The sequence below is a fragment of the Silene latifolia genome, chromosome 10 (assembly GCF_048544455.1).
Source record: "Silene latifolia isolate original U9 population chromosome 10, ASM4854445v1, whole genome shotgun sequence".
NCBI classification, from domain to species: Eukaryota; Viridiplantae; Streptophyta; class Magnoliopsida; order Caryophyllales; family Caryophyllaceae; genus Silene; species Silene latifolia.
In genome coordinates, this window is record NC_133535.1 from 150,706,250 (window position 1) to 150,727,001 (window position 20,752).

At 35.6% G+C, this 20,752-nt stretch overlaps 2 protein-coding genes across 2 annotated transcripts; one reads left to right on the plus strand and one right to left on the minus strand.

Annotated features, from left to right (window-relative positions):
• Positions 1-1,133: 1,133 nt before the first annotated feature.
• On the plus strand, positions 1,134-2,503 carry LOC141608524 (F-box/FBD/LRR-repeat protein At3g52680-like). The gene is made up of 2 exons (XM_074427869.1): positions 1,134-1,495; positions 1,606-2,503. The coding sequence occupies exons 1-2, from the start codon at positions 1,134-1,136 to the stop codon at positions 2,501-2,503; spliced, it is 1,260 nt and encodes a 419-aa protein (XP_074283970.1).
• A 10,615-nt stretch (positions 2,504-13,118) lies between these two features.
• LOC141608525 (uncharacterized) lies at positions 13,119-15,202 on the minus strand. The gene is made up of 3 exons (XM_074427870.1): positions 15,117-15,202; positions 13,975-14,752; positions 13,119-13,481 (listed from the first exon to the last, which is right to left on the minus strand). The coding sequence occupies exons 1-3, from the start codon at positions 15,200-15,202 to the stop codon at positions 13,119-13,121; spliced, it is 1,227 nt and encodes a 408-aa protein (XP_074283971.1).
• Positions 15,203-20,752: the final 5,550 nt, after the last annotated feature.

Genomic DNA, 20,752 nt, shown 5'->3' on the forward strand with positions numbered 1-20,752 from the left:
TACAGTAATAATTATTGCATTACTGAAAAATTTAGCAACTTATACTTTATAGTTTAATATCAATTTTATTTTATTTTAATGAAAAAATCATAATTATGAATTTATTTAAAAAATTAGAGTTTATTTATAAGAATATATTCATTGAAAGATAATAATGTAATGAAAGAAAAAACTATTTATTACCTTATTTAACTAGATGTTTTTTGGAGGGAAAACTAAGAAAATTTTTATTCTCTTAGTAGTAGAGGGCTGTGCCGCTATAATAAAGAAAAAAGATTTGTTCCAACTTAACCAAAGGTTAGTGACTCGAACCCTAGGAATAGGGCTGGCCACCTGACCGAAATCAACAAAATTCATGGACTAGGACCGGACCGGATTATAAATATTCCGGTTTGGGACCGGACCGGAAAAATTCCGGTACTGGTCCGCACCGGACCAGTTGGACTAGAATTACCCACTTTTTCAAATTTCGGTCCATTGGACCGGATCGGACCGGAATAAAAATACAATTTTAAGAAAAAATTTCAAATAACAATAATTTTGGTCCGAATCGGAAAATACCGGACCGGACCGAAAACCGGAATCTTGGAAAATTGTGGACCGGAGATCGGACCTGAATTTTTAATTCCGGTTTCAGTCCACTAAATTCCGGTCCGGACCGGATTATGCCCACCCCTACCTAAGAACGCAGCCGTGTTAAAATTTGAGGTCCTAAAGTAGCTCAAATCTTGACTAATCCGCATTCTTTTCCCTTTGTGGCCACTTGCTTATCAGGTTTGAGAATGTTGAGATATTGTCGTATAAGATATCTTGGGATTGCTAACATTAGAGAGTATAAATTTTGATTATCTAGTTTCCTTAAATCGAGGTCTCGGGTTTTACTATATAATGATGAATCGTATTTCCCTTATTACAAATTTACAACTATCTCAATAATTATATATTGGATTTTCTAACATGTACCCGTAGGGCATATGATAATAAGTTAAGTAAGGAAAGTTTGGTGAGAATATATCATGACAAATTAGGGTTGAAACTCATATTTATATTATGATATAATATTGAAAACTTTTTCTACTTTAGCTTCTTATCATGTGCCTTTAGGGCACATGTTAGAAAAACTCATAGCGAAGATGGGGTGTTCTGACAATAAAAAGATTTATAGGATTCAGAATTTGGACCGGGTTTCACAATTACCGGACCCTATAATCCTTAGTATATTATCTCGTCTTCCATTAGAGGATTCTGCTCGAGCATCCATCTTATCTAAGACCTGGAAAAACTATTGCAGGCTATACCCCGTTCTTTATTTCGATCATAACTTATTTGCATTACAATCCCTTGCTTCGGCAACTGAAGTCGGCGGTGGAGAGCCTGATTTTAGTCAACTAAGGGAGATGTTTATGGATGATGTGGATCATCGGTTGACTAGTGCCAGACATCTAGATTCACCTATTCGGAAATTAGCATTGAACGTGGCCTTCAATGATTCCACGTACTTTTCTCGTGTTGATAATTGGATTGAATTGGTAAAACAAATTAATGTCGAAACTTGTGTATTACTGTGCAAACGCTGCATTTCTTGTGGCATGATACCGTTAATAGCTCATCTATAGCATATGAATTTCCGGCTTCAATGCTGACTTCTAAACACTTGCGCAAAATTTCTATTCGAGGGTGCAAGTTGGGTTGTGACCCTATTAGCCGATTCTGGTTGGAGCGACTCTGTTTATCACATGTTGTTATGGACTATGATGCATTGGAAAACCTGACAATTTTTTGTCAGGGAATTGAAACACTAATCCTCGAAAACTGCAGTGTCGAGATGATCAAATTCCTAAACCTCTCGAAGTTTCCTAATCTGAAAAAAGTTGTTATCGGAATACAGTGTGGCGAGCTTGATTATATTGACATCGTAGACACTAACCTTGAGTGCATAACCTGCGATGCTCAAACCGAACTTTGTGTCAGCGCGGCTGCTTGTGCCAGCATTAAAGAGATCGACTGTGCTTGGTGTACCTTCGACCAGCCTACCTTGTTAAAAGACTTTACTTCTACATTTCCGCTTCTTGAAGAAGGATGTTTACAGATACACGATACAAATACATTTAAAGCAGCTAATAATCTTCTCAGGAAGTTAATTTTGCTTAGTAATGATAATGATTTCGCTTGTGTAAAGGAGGTATATATTGATTGTCCGAGTTTAATATATTTCGATTGTTGGACTAAAGGTCTGGAAGAGTTACATCTTAATTGTCCGAAACTGAGAGAGTTCAACTTTGCGGGCACGACAGTTCCAAAGCGTGTTCTGTGTAGCTCAATGACTGCACTAGAGAAGAGCAGCTGGAATATAGTTATGAGGGACGCTTATGACACGACGTGGTTGATGAACCTGAGAGAATTTATCGTACCCTTAATCGGAAATCAAATTGCCAATGGTGAGTACCCAGTTTTCTTTAGGCCCTTTCATTTTCTTGCTTTTATAATAACTTTATGTAGTTAATTTGGTTTTGGTAGGCAACATTCCAACTTGAGCTAGTAGAAGCAATTGAAGTTTCCCCGCGACACAATTTTTCCTTATATTTGGAGCTTCACTACGACGAGGAAAATGTAGCTGCTCTTGTGGATGGCATTCTCTGGATTATTCGTCCAACTACTTTCATTATCGATTGTCAAAATTATTATGTCGTTAAGGTATTCTGTTCAACTATATAATTTAAGTTCCAACAAAGTTTTGCAAGGTTAATTTATGCTTCTTTTTATCGCGGAGTAACATTCATTAGTAGCAAAACAAATGAGTGTTGCTCTACGATAAAAAAAAGAATGACTAGTTTAGAGAATATAGGGAGTTTCGAACCTTGGACATGTCGTCCCTAATACCTCGATTGTGTATTCTAATTTGGTCTATGAATTTGTCTTGTTGATTTGCTTTTGTGTTTGCAGTACTTGTGTGAAAACTTGGTTAGGAAAGCAGAAGAGAGTATATGTGATGAGCAGTTAACTCATCCTTGTTGGATGCTTCAATTGGAAAGTTTCGATGTGGAGTACGCGTTGGATGTTCCACATACAAACGGTAATTTGGCGGCTTTACCTGAGGAATGTCGAACCCTCCTCAGAAATGCACTTAAGTTCAAGTTTCAGTGGTTCGTGACTTCATCAAATAAGTGAGAACCGAGCTATATAGAAACATGACGGGATTTGGTGAACCCTACCTCCGACATTGTAGAGTTTCCCGTGGAACGGTACTAATTATTATGTGGATTTATATATTTTTAGAATATGTATGAAATGCGAAGATTAAATGTCGCATATGTAACTTAAATTTACAGCAGAAATTGTACTCACCAATGCTTTGAATGATAAACCTCTAATCGTATTCACCAACCTAGATCGGCATGCATTATGCATCCACTGCACATTGAAATATCGGAGAAGAGTTAATGCAACTCGCCACAAGGATGAGCCTTTTGGCTGAAGTTAGCATCGACCAGATCTTCAGAACAAAATAATGTCAGCTATTAAGTGTATCCAAAAATTTACCTCAATAACAATGGTACCAAAAAAGAACGACTAATGTTTGAAAGCTCAAACATTCAAAATGTTGGTACACTCGGTAGCATTCAGGTATACCCTTAAAACCGGGTTGCCAAATAGATGCAAGTTTATTTTTAAATAAAGCAATGAATAAAGGGTATCTAAATTAATCAACATCATTCAAATACAGCATTAATTCAGAGCATTGCATTATTGATATCATAAACCTTCCTAAATGGCAGCGAAACCAATACACCATACATATTCTATTACCTAAATCTCAGGGGATTACACAGTCGCTGAACCTTAAGCTTCGCTCCTTTATTCCCCAACTGGTCAGAAGCGAAAACATTACACCATCAACAGCACGGGTTTTATTTAAAGAGCGGTGTGTGTTATAATTGATGAGTGTGGTTCAAAGGCTGTGCTTAAACGTCCGAGGCTAAACTGTCAGAAGCTCGACTGATGTGGTTCACGGGTTGTGCAAAGGAAGCTTCATCCTATCAGAAGGAGCAGATGGTGCAGTCTAGCCTTATTTGTGTTTCGAATACGTTTAGGTACAATAGATGAGCAGCCGTTGTAAATAATTCAATGCTAATGACGTTTTTCGTTAGAATATGATGTATTATACAAGTTTGACGATTTATTTTGTTAGGTGCCGTGCAAACCCTTGTCCCACATCGTTAGAATAAAGATGGAAAATCCCTTATAAATGTCTACAAAATATAATAGTACAAGTGTAACACCCCATTTATTTAAGAGCCTTTAGCTAGACATTCCCAAATAAATAGGACTGTTACCATCTCGGTTTTGAATAAATAAAGTGATGTAATTGTTCTATGTGATCTAGACTTCAACTATGATCCAAGTCCTCACGCATCCCATAGCTCCCAAGTCAACCGAATACACAGTCAACCGCGAGGTTGAGTAGCAATAAATACTACGGAGTAACAACAAAAACATACGATAACAATCCAATTTCCTTTTTACATTGCACAATCCCCTCACAATTTCCTAAGAGAAATATACTATATTCATTTTAAATTACCCCACACTATCAAGTATTCTCTCAAGGTTCCCGGTTCAAAAATGGAAGGGCCAAAGTACAAATTAGGCGCGTTTTCCTAACAGTACTAAGAGGGGCTTCTAACAGTTTCTACCCGGGATTCATTTTATTTAGACACATCCTAAGTTCATTATTATTCATTGGTTAGGCCTGAGGATCGTTTTGCTCTGATACCACTTTGTAACACCCCCATTTATTTAGGAGCCTTTAGCTAGACATTCTCAAATAAATAGGATTGTTACCATCTCGGTTTCCCGAGGTAGTGAATAACAAAGTCCAACTCACCAGAGTACTTTAAATTAAAACTTAATGATTACATGTTTATTACAAACTAATTTTTAAACCCGTGCACTGCACGGGTGATAATGAAAGGTGTGATTAAAAGTATAAGTTACATATTTTTTTATTTTTTTTCTTTATTAAATTAATAAATTTTAGAATTTTTTACTTTGTCTATCCCATATCTTTTAAAAGTTTATATTTTTTTAATTTTATTCAAATTACTCTGACATTTTTTTATATTGACTTTTTAAATTATGAATGGCGAAATCTGAAAAGTGGATATAAAATCATCAAAGATATCGTAATTTGTTTATTTACACAATATACATTTAATTTTACTCACTGGAGTATTTTTTGACCAAATTACTCATTTTCTTTGTTTTCTTCACAGTTCTCAACCTTCTCTCATTGCCACTCTCGCCCACTACTATCGCTTGAAAGTTTGAAATCGGCATTGGTTACCACTGGTCGACTACCTCGAGACCCCCACTACCTAATCCTCAACCGCGCCCAATACCTCCCTTCCACTGGACCCGGACTTCCCTCTCTACCCATATCTCAACAGCTCCTCGCAACCAACCACCATCCTAGATCCAATACATATCCCACCTCCTCCAACTACTCTTACTCCTTCTTGCTTCCACCATCCCTACATACCCCACCCCTCACCCCCATCATCCCTCGAACATGATTGCCATCCCTCAACTCTACCCCACGTGCAACCCTCGCTCATACCCCTATCATTATCCACCCACACTACTACATTGTGATCCTGTAGCAACACTTCGCTATTGTTGCATAATGTCGTATAAATGTTGCTTTAGAGTTTATGCAACACTTAATGAAGTGCTACATAAATTCTTGTTGCATTAGCTCATTGCAACACTTAATGCAACACTTTTCAAACTAAAGCAACACTTTTATAAAGTGTTGCATATGTTATGTTAATGCAACACTTTTTTCAATTTCAAAGGCAACATTTTTATTTGCTAATGCAACACTTCTTGTGAAAAAATAGCAACACTTCCTGAACTAATGCAATGCTTTTCATGTTGAAAAGCAACACTTATAACAAACAAATGCAACATTTTTATTTTGCAAGCGCAACACTAGTTACGTTCAATAACAACACTTGTAATAAACAAATACAACACTACTACTTTATCCAAAGACAATACTTAATTGTAATTCTCACTGATTGTGCATTCAATTGCAAATCATTCCAAAATTACAATAGATTCAGTCTCAAAATGAATGTCATTACATTTCCAAAAAGAATCAAAAGTAGAACTTAGCAAATGTTTAAGTAGAAAAAATGTAGCAAATGTTTAAATAGAACAAATGAGTAACGATTATTATATTAAAAGTCTTCATTGTTGTACTTTGGACCATATGTATGTTGCCACCCGGACAGAAAATCAACCCACGTCAAAATAATAATACCTCAAATGCAACCTGTAACATAAAAAATGGAACACAATTAGATTTGAGGATCGCGGAATATTTAAAGGTATGCCTACCATCATAGCCATCTCAGCCAACAACTACTGTGAACGTCACTATAAGATATGCCTAGGCTGCCAAAAGTAAGATCACATTGAATAATAACAAATGCACTTCCTGCCCTCCAATTAATAGAGCTTTTGCAACCTTGGTCAAGCATAAGCCATGTTAAATGTGACAAGCCTAGCCAACAAATCAGAATGTTAAATCTGATCTTTAACCAATTCTAAATGAAAAGGGTACACTTTAACCAAAATGTTCCCACATTAAAACAAGAGGGCAATTCTCATCAATAACTCCCCACATTCATCGGCAAGACTTACGGGAGAAAAGAGAGAAAAATAAAGAATCAGCAATGAAGAAGATATATACATACCTCAAGATAAGTACTCCTTGACAACTTCTGGAGGTAGCCTTTCTAAAAACTTTGTTAGTATTTGCTCTCTCATTAACTCTCTTTCATTTTCAATATCTTTTTCCATGGTTTCTAACTCGGCCTTCCTCTTGAGATATTCTTCTTCCTGTTCTTTGTTTCTGTTGGGTTTGTGCCTTGATTCTGTTAACCGCCGCTTCGTTATTGGGCTAGGTCTGTCTTGGGCCTTTATTAGGTCATTCTGTATTAGGTTTAGAGAGTATTATATAAACTCTCTAATCCTCTACCTAGCAGTTATGCTTATCATACCGTCTGAATCTGTAATCTGAAAACTCCTCACATATCAATAAAACTCTCTCCCTTCTGCCCTGTGGACGTAGCTAACACACCGTTAGTGAACCACGTAAATCTGTGCGTTTGTCTTTTATTCTTCTTTATTTGTTCTTTCTTGCTTCTGTTATAACAGTTTCGTCTACTCACTTCGTAGTCCATGTCTTTCCGCAAATCTTCACGTAAAGTCGTAAACTAGTCTTTAGAGACTCCAAAATTTCCCCTGGAACCACATAAGACGTTTGTGTACCATTCACCTCCTTTAACTTTTTATTAGACACGCCCCTGCCAAATAATCTCGACGGTAGTCATATTCCTTGCCCATGACACCCAAAAAGGGGTCTGGTTGGCATTCCCCATCATCAGGTACATACGTCTTCATTTCTGTCTATAATTAGACAGTCAAATAAATCAAAAAATTTATCAAAGCATCATAGTAACTATAAACATGACAGGATTGATTTACTTACTATCTTTCTTTCTATATCGTCATACGACTCTTTGTACTTTTTTCCTGTTTTTCTTTCACGAGTATGCTCAAACATCTTAGCAAGAGAAGGTGGCTCTTTGTCTGGATTTTCATTTGTCTGTAAATTGAGCAAAACTTAATTTATGCTTTAGTTAATATTATCTACGGTTCATATAACTGATGACAGCCATTAAAATTACCAGTTCCTCGCGTATAATCGCAAAACTTTTTGGCCAAATGTGTGCATATTTTTTTGAGCCAACCGACGATCACGGTTACGAGAGCATCGCCTCTACACATTAGAGCAATGCATAGATATTGAAACATATTAGTGTAATTAAAGACGATATCTATAGCATATTAAGCTAGGCAAAAAAATTTCAGATTAATAAATTCAAGTATAAGGGGTTGAATATCACCTTCTCATATTTCTTTTTCCATGTGGCAAGTAATTTTAGAAACTCGTCATCAGGAACTAGGTTAGATCTGTTTCTCCACCTACTTTTATCATCTTTATGCCTATAGAAATGCTTTTTTCTTGAAACGACATTTATGGACTCTCCAATCATCTCTAACAGTCTTCATCACCCAGTCTTTACCTTCATCTGGTACTATATATTTTGTCTGCATAAAATAAAATGATTTCGTATAAGTTTGGAAAAAAATAAATGGGCGCTACTGAATTCAAATAAGTTGTAATTTAAAGGATGCATACCAAGACATATGCCCACAATTTATCTTTGTTAGGGACTTTCCGTCAAGAGTCAAAGACTAAAGGTGCATAGGTATAATCTCGAGCTAATGTACCTAAAAAACGAGAAAATTCACCTACAATGTTTTGTTTTTGAACTATGGGACCAATTGGTTTCCCAAACTCATTTAGAATAATGGCCACCCTTTTCTGAAGCGGTCGCGTGTGCACATCGTGTAACATGGTTGGTCCTCTTGTACCGCCTTTCGAGATAGCTAGGAGAAGTATATAAGATAAAACATCATATAATATACAATATTCATAAATATATATATATATAAATATATATATATATATATTATTTAAACAAAACGTACAAGAAACAAATATTAATTTACCAGCTAATTCAAGATCTCGACTATCCAAGTTTATTTCCTCACTCTCATCTTCAGGATCTTCCTCTTCATCGCTATGTGACGTATCAGAGTTCTCTCCTTCACTACTACTATCAGTTAATGCATCTCCTCCAAAACATTCTGCTATAAGTTGATTTCGTTCCAATTGAGATGAATTTTCATAGTGAACTGCATGTTTTGTTTTGAAATAGTTGAGTGAAAAAAATAAATAGCTTAACTTAGGATAATTAAATCTTTAAATGATTACCTCCCATGTTATTATCTCCCTCAGTAGGAGTGAAATGTGATGGTTGATGAAAATCAGTACTCCTTACTTCGTCTCTTTGCAACTGATTTCTCTTCAAGATCAACTCAGCCATAGTCATCTCTCTAACATCATTTTTCGGGTTAAGGTTTACATTAGATGCATCGCCGTGCCTTTGACGTGCCTGATCTTTGTCAAAGGGTTGCTGGAGCTCAAACCCTTGTTGGTGTTTGTTAGCTTGACCTTGATTTCTCAATCTGCTATAATTGGAGTATCTCGTCACTGATCCAGGAGGTATATATTGTGCACGTTGTCGACTACCAGACTTAGAAACCTGCATATTCAAAAATAGATGGACATAAACATCCTATCTATATAAAAGTATAAAACAAAAACCACTATGCAGAATTCTATACACGTGGCTTCAGTTGTACCTACGAACAAGTAAAATGTAAAATAAGAGAATAATACAAGTGCAGCAAGATGAAAAGTCACATGACACATGACAAATTTTAAGACCGGACGTCAACATCATGTTTTCAAGCCTAGTTTCCCAGCAGAACGAATGACAGATATAAAAACTTTCGACAGGCAGAGTGATTCTCAACAAGAGAAACAGGGTTCGTCATATTTAGATTAACCAAACGCATTCCGCCAGATTGAAGTACCAAGTGAATTAGAGATCGTTTTTAACAAGGGTAGATCATTAAGATCTCTTGTCTGTGAGTCCAGTCGATCCACGTAAAACATCACATCTGGAGGATATTTGTTTGTCAGTTTCTTGACAGATGCCAGGACTTTACGATTGTAACCCTGCTTCATTGCCGCTGATCCGAGACCAGGTGTATCAATGAACCTGATCTTGACTCCGTCCACATTTCCGCAGACCTTGTTTACAGAAGTAGTTTCAGAATCAAATGCATTAATTTTGACCTTCTCTTCACCAAATAGCAGGCTCATCATTCATAATATTATCTAGCTCAACCTTCTCATTCTCTCTACCTTAAAACGTAATTCATCTCTATAGACCGGGCGCTTCAAAGAACATTGGTTTGAGCCTCATCCACTCATCATCCGGCCTCTTAACAACCTGCATAGACAAAAAGGGTCGAAAGTTCAACATAGTCAGTGACAAGAAATGTAGCAAAATTAATAAGTAATAGTCAGGAAGACTAACCTCAGATGAAATTGGGTCTGCCAATGGTGAGAACTCGTTAGCCAATGACACATTTTCAACAACAGGGCTACTACAAATTTTGCTTCATCGGTTCTAATGGTGTTGGATCCTCTGAAGCATATTTTTCAAAGAACAGAATCCTCGACCTCGGGCGACATCTTCAACCACCGAGTTTCCGACTCACGCACTGTCCTTTCACTTCCCCAACGACAACAACACTTGACCTAGCAGCTTCAGCAGCATCAACATTAATGGAGTCCACAACAGCATCCCCCTCATCAGTGTACTTCACACCAACAGCTTCAGGAAGTACGGAATCCACTGGAGCAGATTCTACTGCAACAACACCTTCCCTCGCTACAACAGCCAAATCTTTCCTTTCCTCTAAAGCACCAACAGCAGAACCCATAACCGAATCATCCTCATTAGTCGATGGAACCACAGTATCATCAACAACCCTTTGAACACCATACAACTCCTCAATCCCACTGTTTCTAAATATAAATATAAATGTGGTTGCATTTGGCAGCTCGGGTTTTTCGGCCCCAATACAAGGAATAATGTTGGAATTCAGTTTCACAATGATGCATTGATGTTGCACAACTATTTCGCATCCTCATCAACACTAACTACTTACAGAGTCATATAAATCAAGACAAACTCGACAATACTGACATATCAATTACCTTTTTAGGAACTTCCGCAAGTACACGATCATCCTCTGCCTCATTGTTGGTAGGAAAATAATCCAGATCATCTTTGTCGGAATGACATGTTCTTCCTGATCTATTATGTTTTCGTCTTTTACTTTCGCTACTTTCCACCAGGCTTGTCGACGACTGTACCAGATTCCCTAACCCAAGCTGTTCCAACCTTACCTAATTTTGAGCAATTCTTGCAATTCGAACTCTCTCATATTCATTCAAGCGTAATTGTTGATCGACTTTTCCCATTTTCAGACTTGATATACTTCAATTGCATTCAAGTTTCCACAAAAAAAAAAAGCATCAGACAAACAATAAAATTTATTATTCAGGCTTGATATACTTTAATTGCATTCAAGTTTCCACAAAAAAAAGCATCAGACAAACAATCAAATTTATTATAAATGAAACTACAAAATGTCACATAAATTAGCACACAATAATCAAATACGACACACTACAAATGTATAAATACTAGATTGACACTACTCATCATTCCTCATCGTTACGTTCTTCCTCAGCTTGCATCCAGTCCCATAAGGTGTCATCATTGTCGTCACTGTCAGCATTTAAATCAAACAAATTATTAATGTTACCCAAGACAGTATTAGCATCAACAACTGTAGGATCTATATCTTCTCTTAACAATCTGATATTCTCTTGAGGTTCCACATGCCCATCACGCATTATAAGGTCATTATTAGGTTCTTTATTTTCAATGTTATAATCAAATATGTCTCTTGGAACCTTAGTCATGACATACTGCAACCCATCTACAACTGGATCTGCCACATGAAATACTTGATGCACTTGGGATGGCATTACAAACGGATCATCCACTGAACAATATTTGTTCACATTAACACAAGTCATCCCATATTCGTCTTTCTCCACTTGATACCACTCACAACGAAACAAAACAACAGTAAACTTAGACCAATAGTTGAGCTCAATTATGTCTAGAATTGCACCATAATACGTAACATCCCCATCAACAGGATTTTAATCTTTAGAGCTAGCAAAACTTGAAGTTAAAGCAGAGAGAGTTACTCCACTATTTTGTGTTTTGCATCTGGCACGCGTGATTTCGTATAAAAGTCATAACCATTCGCATAATATCCCTTGAACCTTTTAGCTGTAGGAGCAGGTCCTTTAGCAAGCCAAAACATTTGGTCAGAAATACCGGTTTGAGTCGCCTTTTCTTACAACCAGTTTGGGAAATCATGACTATGATGCCGTGCACGTTTCCATTTACTTTTCCTTCGTTGACAGTTCACAACCGCTTCATGTTCTCTACATAAATCACAGATCAAAAATTAAAAGCAGACATATATTAATTAATGCCTATGAGATAATGTTGGTAATCAAATTATATGTTAAATTTACTTACTTTATGTATTGTTCAACCTCTTGACTATCTGAGTTGAATAATGTGTAACGATGCGCCTGTGCAGCTACTTTGGCGTCCAGAGTAAACACCCGTCCATTTCTTTGTTTTTTTCCTCCCAAAGGATGACCACAACTTGTAAAAATTGTACTGTCAAGTACTTGTGTTTCATTAGCTGACATGTCAACTGTGCTTCTGTTATCTCTTGTCTTGCCCCAGTCCACGTATCGAGAGCAAAAATTCATGCATTCCTCAATCAAATAACCTTCTGCAATAGATCCTTCTGGACGACCTCTTTTTCGCACATATGATTTCAATTTGCATAAATATCTTTCAATGAAATACATCCCTCTTCCTTGCACAGGATCCCCAAGCGTAATTTCCTCTACTAGGTGAATGGGCAGATGTACCATGATGTCGAAGAAGCTTGGGAGAAATATTTTTTCTAAGTCACATAATATTTGGATAATTTCAGATTCTAAGTAATCAAGTTCTTGTTGATTTAGGACTTTCTTGTCAGTTTCCTAAAAAATTTCCTAATCTAATCAAAGGAATGACCACATGCATGCCTGGGAAGGCACCTTCTCACAGCAACTTGAAGTAAGTAATGTAAAATGATGTGAGCATCATGACTTTTATATCCTGAAACTTTCCTTTGCGCTAAATTCACACATCGCGAAATATTAGAGCCGAAGCCATACGGAAGTTTTGCTCCTTTCAAAGCACGACAGAAGATATCCTTTTCTTTTGTAGACATGGAATAACATGCCTTTGGGAAAAAGACATGTCTCTGGTCGTCTGACAATTGAGGCTGTAGATCCTCTTTAATACCCATATCTAATAGGTCAAAACGAGCATTTGGGTGATCCTTACTCTTACCAGAGATATCCAATAAAGTTCCCAGTACATTGTCAAAAAGATTTTTTTCAATGTGCATTACGTCTAGGTTATGCCGACATTTATTGTGTTTCCAGTAAGGCAATTCAAAAAAAATATAGACTTCTTCTTCCATGGGCAATCACTTTTGTTCTTTTGCTTTTCTTTCTTCCCAAAAGAATTCACAAAATCAGACAACTCTTCTAATACATGAAATCCTGTCAGGGGTCTGGGAGGGGGTCTTTCTTCAAATTTACCATTAAAAGACTTCTTATCATGGCGCAAAGGATCATTAGCATCTAAAAATCTGCGACTACCCATATAACACATTTTTTTGCTATGCTTCGATATATAAGAGTCGGTTTCATGGTTACAACTTGGACATGCAAACTTCCCTTTTGTTTTCCATCCCGATAACATTGAATTACCCTAAAATCACTAATTGTCCATGTCAAAGTAGCATGTAACTTAAATGTTTCATTCCTAAATTTATCATATGTCTCGAGCCCTACATTCCATAAATCTTTCAATTCCTCAATTAAAGGTCAAAAGTATACGTCAATGTTATTCCCCTGGACCCTCGGGACCGGGAATGAGCAGTGATAGCATAAAATATTCCGGTTTCATGAACATCCAAGGTGGCAAATTGTAATTGACCAACACAACGGGCCATTATCTGTGACATACACTCATAGTTCGAAATGGATTGAACCCATCAGAAGCCAAACCTAACCTTACATTTCTAGGTTCATTAGCAAATAAAGGGTATAGCGAATCAAATTCCTTCCAAGCTGACCCGTCAGCTGGGTGTCTTAGATACCCATCTTTAGGACGTTTATCGCATGCCATGTCATAGCTTCTGCGATTTCGAATTCATATATACTCTTTGCAACCTAGGTTCTAGTGGAAAATGCCATAATACCTTTGCAGGTATTTTACGATTATTCTTAGTGTTTGAAGTCTTATTAGATGAATTCGCTTCGCATTTTTTCCACTTAGAGGCATGACATTTAAAACACTCTTCAGCATTTTCAAACTCTTTCCAAAATAGCATACAATCGTTAGGACACGCACATATTTTTTTATAATCAAGACCCAAATCCCTCACAATATTCTTAGCTTCATTGAAGTTGACCGGAATTTTTGCCTCCGGAACCATGTCTTTTAGCAATTGGAGGAGATCATTGAATGCCACATTACTAATTCCATGAACTGTCTTGTACAAAAATAGTCGAATGATAAAAGACAGTTTTGAAAAATTCTTACAAATGAATAATTCCTGTTGACCCTCTTCTACCAACTTATAAAATCTTTTAGCTTCATCATTCGGACCATTTTGTACGTTAGTGGGACCTTCAAAACAACTTCTAAATCTGTCGTCTAACAATGTGTTGGTATTGTCATTGAAATTTGGTTCTTCATCAAGGGTTTCAACTATGGATTCAGTTGATAAAGGACACTCTCCATGAAAGGTCCAAACATAATAATTCTCAACAAAACCGAATGCTTTTAAATGATCATACACCTCATGTCTTCGTAACCAATATCGGTTAATACACCTCTTACATGGACATCTTATTTGACTCCCATGAACACCCTTAGAAAATGACACATTAAGGAACTCAATAACTCCATTTTCAAACTCAGGCAAACGTCTAGCTATATACATCCAACTTCTATCATTCCTCATCCTTTGAATTCTGGATTAAATAAGCACAAATCATATACATGTAAAAACAGCAACTGCTTGGAGAATGATAGGAATGATGAGAATTTTAGGCATTAATTTGTTTAAGCATGTAAAAATAATACATTTAGTATTTTAAATTTAAATAATAATTGTCTATGATTGCAAACAAGAAAAGTGGTTCATATATAATTCCAAACAAGAAAAGTGGTTCATATATAAGTCCACACAATGAGGCTTAACCAAAACAGGGACTCCCAAGGATTTAATAACACAAACACAAAAAAAATAAGCAATGAGTCGAGTTTGTACTGTGTAAGTTACTATTTATACTCCTGGCAAAAAAAAAAAGAAAAAAAAAATGCCAAAGTAGATACTTGAGAGCAATCAGATAGTACTTCTCGTTGCTTTCTTTGTAGTGCTTAGCCTGATCAATTGAAACACGCAAAGCATGAGAATACATCTAAAGACTACACATCCTCCATAATGACGATCTTTCTTTTACTCTTACACTGATCAATGCTCACATTCAAATTAAATTTCATATCAGAAGAGGATAAATGAGATTGCTCATGCATTGTCAAATACACAAAACAAATTGTCGATGGCAAACTAAATTGACCAAAATAGTCTTTGACAACAAAAACTAAATACGGATCAACCTATCCAGTCATTCATCGTTAACTTAACCAATCTGCCTATCAATAGAACGTATCAAACCATACATAGATCTACCTCCTAAGAATAGAGATAAACTTCACCTCATCACTAAAGGAGTCTGTTTTCTACTTCCAGAGATGAAAAAACTCCGATAACGAAAACCAGATGAGAAGTCATTAAATGCATAACTTCACTCTTTCCATTCAATTACCCTCATTAAACATAAAACCCTCACCCAAAACCTTACCCAACAATGTACATTGCCTGGAACTCACACATGGAAAATCAACACTTCTCTAAATTATCAGTCACATAAGAATTTATGACCTGATATAAGTATATAACCCTTTGCACCACGGTAACCAAATCACCTATATCATACATTGAACTTGAGATATAGCACAAGGAACAAAAAAAACAATTTTAACGAAAAATGGCAGATTTCAAGAGAAACAAACATACCTACAAAACTAACCCTTCAAATGGGCAGTGAAAAAATGCTTTAAAAGACATCATTTCATTCACCCATATGACATAACCATATAATACTCCTTCCGTCCAAATCATTTGCTTATGTTAAAACTAAATCCAGCAGTTTACCATTTTTTTTAACGAGAGTTATTTGAATCAATCAAAGGTGGACGGAGAAAGTAAATTAAACCGCCATAATTAACCGTCTAAATTCTCTAAAACAAATACAATTACATAGATTTCATAGGCAGTGAAAACAACAACAAAAATCCTCCAAGATAACAGTCTACAAAAATAAATAATCATAAACCATACTTCGACCAAAAATCATAAAATGCTATCATCTACTTGCTGACTGGCTGCAGGTGTCTTTTGATGTTCTGAGTAGATGTGAAAATATTCTGAAGTTCAGAAGCTCTATGTTTATCAGACAAGTATGTATGGCTGCAGTAGTGGGAGTTTCTTATGGTATTTGGAGATGTAGAAACTTGTGCAGGTTGGAAGGATATGTAACACATCCAAATCAAGTCGGTTGCGAGAGGTTCAAAGGATCGCAAGAGGCGAGTGTCTGGCATTTTTTCTGGTTGTATGAATAGAGCAGACAAAGAGGATGCCTGGACATAAATGGGAATTTGGGATGGTGAATTGAAAGGAAAGGAAAGGGGATGCCTGGACATAAATGGGAATTTGGGATGGTGAGTGTTGGCGAGGGGTAGTGAAACCGGTTTTGAGGAGAGAATCAGGTTGAACATATCTCTTCCTTTTAACGTTTTGCAAGCATCAAACAAAACCATCTGTTTCCCACTTCGATTTTCGGAAATTCTAATAATTAACTGAAACCCTAATCACACATGAAAATAACAGAGGCAATATACTAATTTCACTATGAAACTACGGAGCAGGAATTGTAAATTAATTACCCCTTGTTACTATTAATGTTACTTTGACATACGAGGTTATGAAGAGCATTTCTTCATGAGCTAAAGACCTGAAACTAGCATAAGTCAATTAAAAAACGTAAGGCCACTAACACTGAGTGTACTGCTGATATTGCTGCGTGATGGTGGTAATATCATCCATGTTCCAACATAAGTAAATTAAAAAATTTGGAATTTGACTCCAGGTAATGCCATTAATTTACCGGTAATTCTGCAAATAATCACTATCAACAATAATTGTGTAGCTCAAAGACGTCTTGCCTACTATTTGCAGCCCAAAGAGAATAACTTTGGTTTCGGCTAATAATACCCACTTTATGAGCCTCTAGATCTTATAACCTTGGTTTCGGCTAATACTATTATATACAATCTTAAGATCTTATATAATAGTATATTTCCACAGTTCATAAATTCTGTCTAGTAACCAAAACCTATACATAAATATTACATCAAAAACCATAGAATGCATTCCCCCGCCACCAAATGTTTTCTTACTTCATATATTCATGTCAGTTTGATTTAAAATCCTCTATCATTCATAGCATTCAGGAAGAATGTTGTTAGCTAAACAAAGCAAGTACAAACAACAAAATGACCACATTAAGTATATTGTGATAACATCAACAAGGAACTATTCCCATCACTATTTAGAAATCACCCGCAACAATGGCCTTCTCTCAATGACCACCAAACATCAGGCACTAAAATTCCATATTTTTCCTTTTCGTATTCGATGTAAACTCAAAAGTTCCCAAAACGAGAGACCATATTAATTATGAGCAGTTGAACACCTAGAGTTAAATGACCATATTAAGTGTACAGAATAAGAAGTGAAAAACAGAATGGGTGGCCGTAAGAAAGCCTGGACCTTATCGTAATTTAAAAAAACCTTATTCTTTGTAAAATTGTTTTATTCTGCTTTAGTTATTACTCAGCTACTCAATACTTGTATTCCTGATTCGGCCAGTCATAGGTTTGAAACATCGAATTCTGCCACCCATTCTGTTTTTCACTTCTTATTCTGTACATTTGTGGCAATTGAACATTATTCTATAATGCTCACGGTTACATGTCCATGATTTTGTCTTACACTACATTGTCATGAACTCGTGATGTTTGCCTGTTTGGTAATGTGCTTAAGTTGCCAATTAAACTTTTTACTGAACAACACGACGAGTTATATCTCCTTGTGTGTATTATGTAGCCATTTCTGGGATTTAGGTATATAGAGGATGATTTATTGGTGTCAGGGACAGGTATTTGAAGCGATAGCCTTTTCTTTTAACAAGTATCTCAATGTTCATCAGGAAAAAGCTAGGTCATAACAGCAATAAGGAACTACACCATCAGAAACACAATTCAGAGACCACAATAGGGAAGAAATGAGGGTCAAAGACTGTGAATTGAAAACACATGATTAAGCCTAAATTCAACTGTACTAAAATTGACGAACCTGTAAGGTTTAATTCCATTCAACTCAACAATTAAACATACATGACCATCACAACAACAATGAGAACAACAAAGCATCCAAAACGAGAGAAATGGATTAGATGCAGGAAACAAAATTCGAAAAAAATTAATTAACAGGAATGAAAAAAGATAATTAGATGCAGGAAACAAAATTCGAAAAAAACAATTCAATAATGAATTTGAACAATGAGAAATGGTAAAAATAATTGAAATTGGATGAGTATCATACCTTTCGACAAAAGCCCAATCAATTATACTGATCGACGTTAAAGATGAATCAAAATTGAGATTGACTTCGTCGTTTACTGGTGAAACGAAGACATGAAGGAATGAAGTGATGAAGAAGACGTGAAGGAATGAAGTGATGAAGAATGAACGAGTGAATGAATGAGACGGTGTGAGAACGAACAAAAAAATTTTAGGCGGTGGATGTGAATGATGATGACGTGTGAATGAATGGTTGCAATTCCCTAAAAAAAATTGGCGCAATTTTATTTGGAATGAAAAAATTTTAAGGCCCAAAAAATAAAAATGAAAATTTTTTAGAGGAAATATATACTTATGTGACATAAGTGTTGCTCAAGTGTTGCGACAAAATGCAACACTTGTATAAGAACGTTGCACTTATAGTAATACATTGCAACACTTAATTTAAAGTGATGCCCTATGTAAGTAAAAGCAACATTTTTAAATAAAGTGTTACTTAATTAACTAAAACTTGCAACACAAACCCTTGCAACACAAACCGTAAGTGTTGCACACGAAATGTTGCATTATGTCTACTGTTGTAGTAGTGATAGTGACCCCTCCCCCCTCCCATCACAACCTCCTACCAGCAGCACCGTCTTTTCATTTACCTTTCAAGTCATCAAAGACTAATTAATAGGTCCATTTCTTTTCTTTCTACTACGCTTCCCACTATTTACTTGCCTCTTTCAACTTTAAGCCAAACTAAGTCTAGCTATCTAGTATACACATGTATGATTGTATTTCCACCATTTTGGCTTCAGATGTCGTACGACCCTTAATACCTTAACATGAATTGATCCATACCAAAAAAAAAAACAATTCATTAACAATGAATTGTATACAACTTAACTCCTAATTAAACTAAATCAGTTTCAACATAAAAAAAAAATATATAGTCAACATGTTATATGAGTATACATCATCCTACTCTCACTCGAGTAGAATTGTAGAACGATCTTGTGAGTCAGTCAACTATCCGATTTCACGATCCTAATATAGTACTTTCCCCTCCCCATCCCTTTCCGGGACAATATAAATAATTTGCACACAATTTTATAAAAATGTGATATTGTTGACCACTCTTAATAAACCGCCTTTAATGGTATAATTTTCCGTTTTTACTTTTTTATTAATACTTTTTACATTAACTAATAATATGGTTTACCGTTAATATGGTGCACAATCGCACAAAATATCAGCAATTTAGGAAATGAAACATGCTAGAATATTTTTAGTTGCATGAACTACTGACTTCAATTTCAGTCTATTCAATTTTATGCAGTTTCTTAATATTAATATTAGAAAATGAGTAGGGTTTGGGATCGCGCAACCCACAATCAAATATGATCTCGTATAAGTCATCGTACGTTGCTCATTTAATTTAGTTAACCATACTTTTCAAGATTAGAATAATTGAATTAATAGTCCATAATAGATTACCACGTTAAAGGTAAGATAATTCACTATGATTTATTTTGTCCCTTTTTTTCTTCACAATATCAAATTATGTGAACGAAAATTTGAATGATGGGGAAAAGACAAAGAACAAAAAATATATCTACATAGTATAAAAGATGGGTTTTTTAAAGGATTTCTATTGGCCGAATTTTTTTCATTTTTTTTCTTTTTTTTTAGTGGGACCCCCCATTATCTCTATACAATTAATTACACTACTCCTATTACTCTCTTAATCTTATTTAATTAAGATTACACATTTACACAACAATATAAAACCATATATTATACAATTACACATTAATAAATTAAAATTTAAAAACGTAATAAAATTTTCAAATAATCGTCCCCCTACCTCTAAGTCGGACAAATAAAATGTGAACAATGCATATTGATTAATCATCCGGAATTAGTAGTCAAATTCATTGTGTAAATCAAACAAAAAAAATCAGCATGACTATTATACTCCAACATCACAAATTTAACAAAATAAATATACTAATATGACATTTGTATTAAAAGTAAAATAATTAGATGTAAATATATGGAACTATTTGGTACAATTTACTCATATATTCAATGATAAAACCTCCTGTTACAACCCGTGCATTTTTTGCACGGGTTTAAAACTAGTGGTCTTGTATATGTCAGTATCTTTTAGTTAAAATATGCATTGTCATTTTGAAAAGACATAAAAAAACAATTGAGATGTTAACAATGTACTCCCTCTATTTTTCTATATATGACTTTCTCCCAATTCGAGACAC

Excerpts from the sequence above, each read along its gene's own strand:
- LOC141608524 (XM_074427869.1), top strand. The coding sequence starts at position 1,134 with ATGGGGTGTTCTGACAATAAAAAGATTTATAGGATTCAGAATTTGGAC. Across the intron at positions 1,496-1,605 it reads GTGGCCTTCAATGATTCCAC|CTCATCTATAGCATATGAAT; the intron begins GTACTTTTCTCG and ends TACCGTTAATAG.
- LOC141608525 (XM_074427870.1), bottom strand. The coding sequence starts at position 15,202 with ATGTATTCTCATGCTTTGCGTGTTTCAATTGATCAGGCTAAGCACTAC. Across the intron at positions 14,753-15,116 it reads TACTATCTGATTGCTCTCAA|AATTCAAAGGATGAGGAATG; the intron begins GTATCTACTTTG and ends TATTTAATCCAG. Across the intron at positions 13,482-13,974 it reads ATCGTAAAATACCTGCAAAG|GGTAATTCAATGTTATCGGG; the intron begins GTATTATGGCAT and ends TAGTGATTTTAG.